The sequence below is a fragment of the Phymastichus coffea genome, unplaced genomic scaffold, assembly GCF_024137745.1.
Source record: "Phymastichus coffea isolate CEN01 unplaced genomic scaffold, Cenicafe_Pcof_1.1 PCOF00103, whole genome shotgun sequence".
In the NCBI taxonomy this organism is placed as follows: Eukaryota; Metazoa; Arthropoda; class Insecta; order Hymenoptera; family Eulophidae; genus Phymastichus; species Phymastichus coffea.
The window spans coordinates 1-10106 of record NW_026706914.1 but is presented as its reverse complement, the minus strand read 5'-3'; the positions used below and the strand labels follow the sequence as shown (position 1 = coordinate 10106).

At 36.8% G+C, this 10106-nt stretch overlaps 1 protein-coding gene across 1 annotated transcript; it reads right to left on the bottom strand.

The window, feature by feature from the left end:
- Window positions 1-208: 208 nt before the first annotated feature.
- LOC131670163 (uncharacterized) lies at window positions 209-1551 on the bottom strand. Its single transcript, XM_058945552.1, has 3 exons — window positions 1373-1551; window positions 1003-1238; window positions 209-906 (listed from the first exon to the last, which is right to left on the bottom strand). Exons 1-3 carry the CDS (start codon window positions 1549-1551, stop codon window positions 209-211), a joined length of 1113 nt encoding a protein of 370 aa, XP_058801535.1.
- Window positions 1552-10106: the final 8555 nt, after the last annotated feature.

Here is a 10106-nt window from a genome sequence, read left to right as displayed (position 1 = left end):
GCGGAAAACCTTTATCTGCTAAAATTTGATCACCTGGCTCAATGTAATTTAGAAAACCAGAATCGTTGACTATGAATGAGTCAGTGGAACGTCCAGCGTACGATCGTGATAAGAAGGTTATCATCCCAGATGGACTTATGCCCAACAAAAATTTTGCTGTATAACCACCTTTATATTGAGAAAACATGTGTATTCTTTCGTCGACCCTTTAAGGTGTATCAGTATAAACTTCAGTGCAATCAATTATCACTCTGCAATCGGGATAGTTGACAAAGGTATCTGGCATAGTCTGTTTTACAGCTTCCTTAGATGGCCAAAATATCCATTTTTTTACATTTTTATAGACAGTCTCCAGTATGCTAAAAAATATATTTGAAACTGTTTGTCTGCTCACTCCAAAAAGTAATCCGATTGCAGAAAAGCTTATTCCTAGTTTTAATTTCATCAGAAATAATAACAAACGATCTTCTGTAGATAGTGTTCTAAAGAACTGTGGTTGCCCATCCTTTCCAGGTATTATAAACTTTAACAGATGATTAAAGACGTCGAATTTTATTCCAGTCAAAATTTTTAAATCTTGCTCACTTGTGATACCAGCAAATCCTGTGAAATAATCCCTCATCTCTAAATCTGATCCACAAGCTACACTTTTGTAGTTTTTATTCAATTTACTTATCTCTTCTTGTATTTCCTGATCTTCTACAACTACCTTCTCTTTGATTGTACGGTAGCTAGTCAACTGTATATCTGTTTGTGTACTTTTATCGTTACCATCAGAGGAACAAAATAAGTGAATGATATTAATATTTTGTGGAATATCCAAAGTTATGTCAGTTTGTATACAAATGTCAAAAGTTTCTACCAAGGTCGATGAATCATTTTGGGTTAGATTGAATGTTGAATCATCTGCAATTATAAAAAATAATTTTTTATCTTGTTTGTATGTACATGAATTATAATATAATGGAATATGTACATGAACCGTAAAATGAATTTAATTACCATAATTGGAATTTTGAAATGTAATGATTTCACATTCTTCTCTTGATTTTTGTTCGTTTCGTTTCTGCAATCTTTCAGCTCTCGCATGATCATACTTATTTTTTGAACGATATTTTTCAGGAAAAATTGTAGGAATGTAACTGACTTTTCTAGGATCATCTGACTTACAGCCTCCGTCAAAATGCGCACTGCATATTCGAGAATTGGCTGTCGGTTGCCACAGTTTATTTCCTTCGCTGTAAGCATTAAGTTACAAATTGAACATTTGATTTAATCCAACATTATGTATCAGCAAGCCGTCATTAACATAACTTTTCAATTTTAATATTCGAAACACAAATAGCAAATGGATTTATCAAACATTACTTACCTTAAACGCCTTACGGCAGCTATCCATTTTTGTTTCCTCTCAACTTCATAATTACGTCCAGGAAAAGAATAGAAACTCAATTCTGGATTTTTTTTTTCCGAATTGCTACATCCAACTACACAACATATTCTCATTGACCGATTATTATCAACAAAACTATTTTTACTTTGTAACTCCATTTTGGCTTTCTGTATTTACAACACGCTGAGTCAGCTGTGCAATCTTCCTATACCCAACTTTTGACAGACACGGCCGCGAGGAGGCGCTGTCGGAGGTGCTTACTAAGCGTATAAAAGAAAAGCAATTTGCCCACCGGCTAGCTAGCGATGTAAACAGTCCAGCAAGCTAAAAAAGAAAAACAAATTGAACAAGTATAACCTTTTCATTAATCGACGGCTTTGTAATGTTTTGTTTAAGTTACTAGGATTTAAACAGTCAACCACATTTTTGTTTTTCATATTTAAGTTAATAAAATTAAATACGATTAATAATTATTAATTGCTCATTTAATTGATGTTATAAAATATTTTGACAATAAAAAAAATTTTACGTTTGTAAAATATTAATAGATTAAATTTAAAAAATTTAATAATCATAAATATAGCTCTTTACTAACATAATTATTAACACTTGTATTTTCTTTTCGATAATTACTAAGATAAATTATGAGGAAATCCCAAGATCAAATCTGAAACATGGTTATATAAGGCTGTTCGTTGTTTAAAACATTCCTTCGTAGATCTTTACCAATTTTGTCGGAAGTTTGACCTTGTAAACAGAGTATTGTATTGCTCTAACAACCTCCGTCCAGTCTCGACATAGCCCCCTGTGACTTTTGGCTGTTTTCAAAACTCATAAAACCACTTAAAGGACTGCATTTCTATGACAAAACGTCGATTGAAAATAATGCGACGAACGTGCTCAAGATCATCTCTAAAAGTGAATTCCATGATTGCTTCAAAAAGTGAAAACATCGCTGGAACCGTGTTATTCAATCAAGTAGGGATTATTTTGAAGGATACCACTCTCTCGATGATAAAGTATAACGTCAGCGTGAAGATATAAAGGTGGACCGGATATTTCCAGACAAACCTCGTATTTGTTCATTGCATGGGTATTTGTGAGATGCATATGAATGAGAATTTCTACTTGATTCTTTATCTCGATGGTGTTCAAAGTTGCATCCAATAAGACTTATAGATATTGAAATATCGAGTTTTTTCATGACAAGTTGTCCCTTTAAAAAAAGATTGAAAAGAGTTGAAGAGTGCGTGCTATTTGTCAATACTTCTTATGCGTGCATACTCTTCGCTTGAACAGCAGACGAATAAAAGGCGCGCGCGCACGTGTGTGTGTGTGTGTGTGAGCGACAGGATGGGAGTGAAGAGAAAAGGTATGTTAGGATTCATCGCAGGCGAGAGGCGATGATGCGCGGGAGCCGTTGGTGACAAGCACACGCGATGATTATTCGGAGTGATCGAGGGCGTTACTCAAAAGGGACAAACTCAACTGTAAGAGATTGCTCCGTTCTTTTACCGCATTCGCACACCCTCCGTTTCATGTTTAACCTTGTGCTCTATGCCCTTTTTACTTTGATTTTCATTTAGTTGCAATGTTCTTATTCTTTTTTCTCTTCCATATTGTCAGTTCTACTTTGACAATCTCGTTGCCTTTGATTTATTTGCAACAAAACCGGCGTCTACTACATTAGGCATCTAGACAGTTTTGGAGTCTGTCGTCACATTATAATAATTAATGTTAAATGTTAGATGAAAATGCGTTGATTAACATTAGCAAAGAGTTGACAGTCGGCTTACAAGTACACAAAGCCATAGAGAGGAGCCGGGGGAATATGGACCATATATAGACTTTTAGTAAGTCGGAAAATTAGGAAATGCTTTCAAAAAATTTAGAAATAGACTGTAGTATTCATCAGTCTTTTATCTACAAAACCTTATGATACTTTTTGTTTTAAAACATTTTTTTATTTTATTTCAAATTGTATTATTTTCAACATTTTGCCGAAAATTTTTATTTGACAAAAAAATCCGAAAAAGCGTTTTTAAAAAAGGTTGTGGTAAAACACTTATTTTATTTATTATGTGAAAAGCCTAAAAACACTAGAATATCATCATTATTTCTTATAAAAGTACAATACTATACTAATTTTACTCAAATATATACATATATATATATATATATATATATATATATATATATATATATATATATATTGATAATTTCCAGAGAACCAATCATAAAATTTTGTATTTGATTAACAGATCATAATATTATTTCAAACAAAAAGTATGTAAAACGAAACATATATTCATTTATATTATTTACACATCATATAGCTATTCTAAGTAATAAAAATCCTACATCAAATTATTCAATCAAAAGATAGTAGTAAGTCACAAATGCACCTAATGTTATCGTAATCCGTGCATCGATCATGAACATTCAATAGTAAAAATTAATGTTAATTTATGCAAAATAAATATTTCATTGTAGTCACTAATAACCTACACAGGTAGATGTAACTTTAAAACTCAAATAAAAAAAAAGTATTTCACAATTTTTTGCAAAAAAAAGTTATTTGGGCAAATCTGCACAAAATGTTATTCTAGTTTTAGGTGTAAAAATTTTTTTTAATAAAGCACATTTAACAGATATATTTGTCGGTTTGTTATCACTTAAAAACCATGAAAAATCAAGCGTGACTCATTTTTTGAAAATATTTAAAAAATCATCTGAAAAATTAAAAAAAAATTTTTTTGTGGAGAGGGGAATTGATAAGGCACCAAATAATAAGTTGTAAATAGGTTTTTATAAACTTTTATTGTACATATTTGATGAGGTCGATGAGACCTAAAGCTGGTGTGCTTTTACTAACTAAACCTTTTTTTTTAATTATTGTTTTCCAAAATTGGATTGTTTTGTTTGGATTTTGTGTTTTAGTTGTAGTTGCTTTTTTTCTCTGAAAATTGAATTTTGTTCTTTATTTTTAGCAGTCTCTTTATTATTTTGCTTATTTTTTTGTAGATAAATAGAAGTGTGAATATTAGGGATACTACAACCTATTATAGATACAGTAAGAGCATGACAAATAATTCAAGTATAAAGTTTCCTTATATTCTTTCGTATAAATTATATTGTGAACTTATATGGTATTAGGAGCTGGTTTTAACTTTAAATTAGCTATTATTGTATCTATTTCTGTAATATCTATTTTTGTAATATCAATAATTTTCTACATTTATAACGAATTTCTTTGCATTATATTCTCATTAAACGACTTTGAAAACATGTAAGAAAATCAATCTGGTCTCGAAATATTCTATTTTGTTTGTGCTATTATCATATAATTTAATTTTTTGATTTTTTAAAATTATCTTTTCTAATCTTTTAAGTATAATTTGGAAGGAGTCTTTTCAAAACTTGCTCAAAGCAGTGTAAACTTGTGATTACGTTATTATCTAGACCTATCTAATCTCTGTATAGATCGGGGTCTTTGAAAATACTCACAATTTTTACCAGTGACGGTCGCAACACATAAGAGTATTCAAGTATAACCTTTTTATATTATAGAGCACATGGATTCGCGAAAAATATCTTAGGTTATTAAGTTGAAAGGAAGAAATTGTTTATAATTATTTTTTTAAATATTATTTTTTTAATGAGTATATAATAAATTTCAAAAGAGCAAACAATTCGTTCGATGCTATTTTAAAAATATGTTATTTGGGAACCATAATGAACATACCATAATTCCTAGTGCCATTATATCAGGAAAAGTGTTAGGAAGACTGGAAAAAATCACGGATGAGATATATCTAAAATATTAAAAAAGTTATGAATATAAAACAATTTTTTATTTGTTAAAAGGATGCTTTGAAAACATCAATATTTTTGAAATTTTTGGCCTGCATTCTCTTGTAACTTCTGACAGGCATCTTGTAGGTACGTAATACACTCTAGACTTGTGCTTTATGCAATGAACAAGTAATAAATAGTTAATTATTAATAAAAAGATTTTAAAGCTCTACATTTTCAATGCAGGTAAGGTATAGTGATCTAAAATTTTTTTTGGGAATTTGCCCATATGCGGTCTGCACGTTGTCGCCATTTTGAATTGCCCGCGTGAAAGCAAAGAAATATGGCGTAACTGAATGTAACAAAATTTTTTTACTGAAGGAAAAGGTCCATATCAATGAAAATAATCTTGAAGGTGGCATTGTGTTTGTCATTGACTGAGTAAATGGAGGAAAAAGACCGAAACATAATAAAAAACTTTGAGACCCGAAGCACTTACCTTCATAGAAAATAGGTGATTCATATTACCCACCGGGTCTATATTTCCCCTCTCCTTTGTAGACATAAAAAATACTGTATTTGGCAAACCATATAGCTGCACAAAAAGAGAATGTTACAAAAGTTCAGGGTGTGAGAATGATCCACAGATGAAACAAACACACACAGTTTGTAAAGCCTTATCAATTTCAGATCCCTTTTTCATGGAACAAGCAACCGCTGATAATGGCCATTGATTGATAACAATGTTTCAAACAAAGATTCTCGATCATCAATAGTTCAAGTACTGTTTAGCTTGGCTATTTTCATAATATCCATTCAATTAACTAATTGAATGGATATTATTATTCAACTGAATCAATTTGAAATTTGAGTTAACAGGATGATATAATATGCGATAAATGATTTATCAAGAGCATCTTTGTGTTTCGTAGTCGTATGATTCTTTTGTTGATTTTAGTTTTTAAAATTGCAGTTGTGAACTGTACATGAAAAACTGACTGTGCACAATGATTGCTGTTACAGATAAACATGGAGGCGGTTACATCGGTCGACTACAACCTACCACATTGCAATCAGAATTCTAATAATCAGCAAGTCAACATTCACTCGTACGCGAGCCATCAACCGGAAGAGACGTACACTAAAGTAAATACCGTGGTGAAGTACGGCGACGAGTACATGGAGTACGGGAAGAACTCGGTACGTCTGGCTGGCATCAGTAAGGTCGCTTCACGAATAGCTCAGCAACACAAGCAGCACCTACTACTCCAGCAACCGCAACATGATTCGAGTGTAAAATTAGAGCAGCGCTACGCTCGTAACAATGTGCAGCCCGATCGGCAAGAGTTGCGACCGAAGACGCTGAAGCCTCTGGAACAACTGACGGTTTATCAAGTAGATCCGCCTCTAGCGAAGAAAGAACAGCTCATCGCCAAATCAATCTATCGTAATAATATCGGACAACAGCAGCGGCCACAGATTCAGCTCGCCACGAAGAAAGAGAAGCAGCTAACGTTCCACCTGATCGATGTACCACTCCAACAGGAGCCTAACAAAGAGGCGCCCTTCGGCAAACCACACCAGCCAAGCTCGAGCGCGCCGAATAAGCCCGAGAGACTCCAACAACGCGAACACAGTACCAAATTTAAGGAGCAGCAGCAGCAGCAGGAACACTCGTCGCAGGTAATCACTTGCATATCGTCAGTTAATTCAAGGATCGGTTCCGCATTGACGGGTGTCGAGGTCGCCAAACAAACAGCACGAAGCGGCGTCAGCATCAAAAGCCGCGTAAGTAATCCCTTCGGGCCAGCGTGCGGCGTAAAACGTTTTTATAGTCCTATACTGATTGTCGAGGATGGACCGGGCGATAGGTGATGCGCAGGGTCGAGTTCCGCAGCGAGGGGGTGACTAGAGCAATGTCGACGTTCGATTTGGCGCGACTCCGGGGGAAACGTGCGAGGGGGGCGGCTCCTGCAGAGCCCGCATGCGACGTGCGAGTGTACTTAGCACCTTATCTCTGGCGCAGGAGAGCCGTGACTCGACGCCGCCGGCGTGCACGCAGCAGCAGCGCGGCGGCTCGGGGGCGCCGGCGCCGCCAGGCGCCGCTGGAAGGGGAGCCGGCGTCCGGCAGCAGCAGGAAAGGCAGCAGCCGAGCAGTGGCACGCCGGCTGCCTCGCGACCAGATGTGACACGTACGAGTGCAAATAAGGACGAAGTGAGCTCCAAGTTCAAGGGCACGGTGAGCGCCATCCTCAAAGCCGGCGAGATCGTGCAGGGCCGACCCTGTGAGAGGTCACTGCTCAAGGTGGGCAGGAGTTTGCGGGTGCCGGCCTCGCTGCTCACCACCGACAGCATGCGACCCACGCAAGCCAGACTCACTGCCGTTGAGCGCGACTGCAGAGCCTGCGTCGGCCCGGACCAGTTGCCCGAACAGCAGCAGCACCGCTGGCTCTCCCACTCACAGCCCCAGGCCTACCAGGAGACGCGCTATGCCTACAGCGTCAACGGCCTGCCGGGGACACCGGCTCAAGCCACCGCCGCCGCTGCCTTCTTTGCCAGGTTTGTCTCTGAAAGCAATAAGCTCCACGTGCTTCTGTTTACCCTTCTCCTTCTCAGTCTTCCTTCCTTCCTTCCTTCTCCCTTCCTAAATCTCTGTGCCAACACATTTAATTTAGTTTATTTGTGGTATCTTTGTTTAACGACTTCACGCCGAACTCAATGATTTTCTTTTTCGGAATGAAAATTGATCAACCTTTTGATGCCGACTAATTAATTACCCTTCTATTCATATTTCTCTTTTCAACATAATGACAATGATAATTGATATATATGTATTCCGTTATTACTTCTATGATACGACGTATAAGTGTCACGGAAGCACTCGGGATAAATTTCGAATTCTCCACTGTTATTGTCATTCATATGCTGTTGATTTCCGGCTATTTCTGTCAACTTTGTCTTGCTCGACCATTGTCGGCTCTAACGTATACCGGAAGTTTATAGAACTGCTCGTTTATTAGTATTCTCTATCGAGTACTTTTGTCTTTGATCACAAAAGCTTCTGCGAGTATTTATGACTGTCTTGGTTTTCATGAATAATTTACCGAATACATAGATGCGTCGTGCATAACAAATTAATTTAGTCAGAGCTGTTATGGGTCGTTCAACTTTAATGTCATAACTTTATAACTGTTCAATTTAAATGAGTAACAGAGATTTGATTTGTCATATCCACATCTGCTGAGGCAATGGATATTGTTTGAATGCAACTATTTCAGGTACGACAAGCTTCGTAGAGTGTAGACTAAGTGTAGTTTGAGAGCTTGCATTTACCTACAAACTTTAGTGTTTGTACTTTATTTAAACGACATATCAAACTGAGAAAAACAACGTATTGTTGCAATAAAATTGCTTAGTGTCTTTCCTCCACGTATACCAGCGTGGATTAAGAGAATTACGTCGCTGGACTACATGCACGGCTCAAACGTGCACTTGACAGCAAATACTCGAATTGCCGTTGACTTGACAAAGTCGACTGCACGTGAGAAACGTACAGCGCAAAAGAAAGCAATGGCTGGATAGGCAGAAATAAAACTGCCTGCATTCCTCGTTGGGTTAGATTAGGGGGCAAAGGGGAAGGGGGTGCCACCGGCTGCAGTGAGACGCGTAGCGACCGAGGGGTTGATAGTGCGATTTTATTGTGCTTCTATATTGCCTTCCCCTGCTGTCCTTCCCGGCGGCCTCGCCGTCCACACTATCTTCTCAAGTCTGCGTCCCATCTTGGAATCTCGTCTACTTTTTTCTATCCGTTTGCCTTCCTCTCTCTGCGCCACTTTTTACTGTCTCATTTTGTCTCTATAGTTCCAGCTTCGGCTCATCAGAACAATTTTAAGCTATGCTTTACGAGTTTTAATAACTCATCTTTTATGTAACAACGTAATTGAAAATTTCATTGATTTAGCGAGCTTCGTATGTACTAGTTTGGTTTTTCACTCTTTAAACTACGTTTTCATCACTTTCTTAAAGTTAGTCGAAAACAAAATTGACGTGTTTCAACAAGATAGAATGATCGACAGCGATTCGAAAATTATAAAAATAAAGAGAGTTAAACTGTAATCGACAAGAGTGACACCGCGAAATTGGATGCAGTGCAGCAATGTATATAAGTGAAGAGAATTTTCCAGAAATAACATGATGCAAATAATTATTTGTCACAGATAATTTTAATGAGGTTAATTATAAACACATATGTTGTGCGGTATATAATAGGTTCGATTCGGTGCGTTGACTGTGAGTAAAGATTGAGTTAGGGTCTACGACCTCACTCTGTATATATACTTGATTTAAACACACAATATACTCGAGATATTGTGCTGAGTGCCTACGTGGACGCGGTATAGCATTCATTACACGTGTCGATATATTCTCTCTCTCCCCCTCTATATATATATATATATATATATATATATATATATATATATATATATATATATATATATATATATATATATTCTCTCTCTCTCTCTCTCTCTCTGTAAATGAGAAGTTGCATGGCAGGTAGATCGGGTCACTCTATGGAGCGTGAATAAATGCCGCTCGATCGATCGCTGCTATATAATGGCCTCATTAACAAACTTCTCCTTTTACTCATTCCTCCTCCACTCGACTATAACGCTACGGCATGGGCTCTTCGCCACGATATTAAAAGGTTCGTTGATCTAATTGCTTGTGAGCTTTAGTTCAGGTTGGACAGCTTGTTTGTCAACCGTTAACGCTGCTTTCGCCCATTCGACTGACGCCGTATTATTTGATATTCAGGTTATGTAGACACACTTGGCTCCTTGAGGATTTCAAGCATTGGTTCAACAGGTAGTGCAGATCTGGCTCTATAGTCTACTATATTCGTGTCATGCAAATG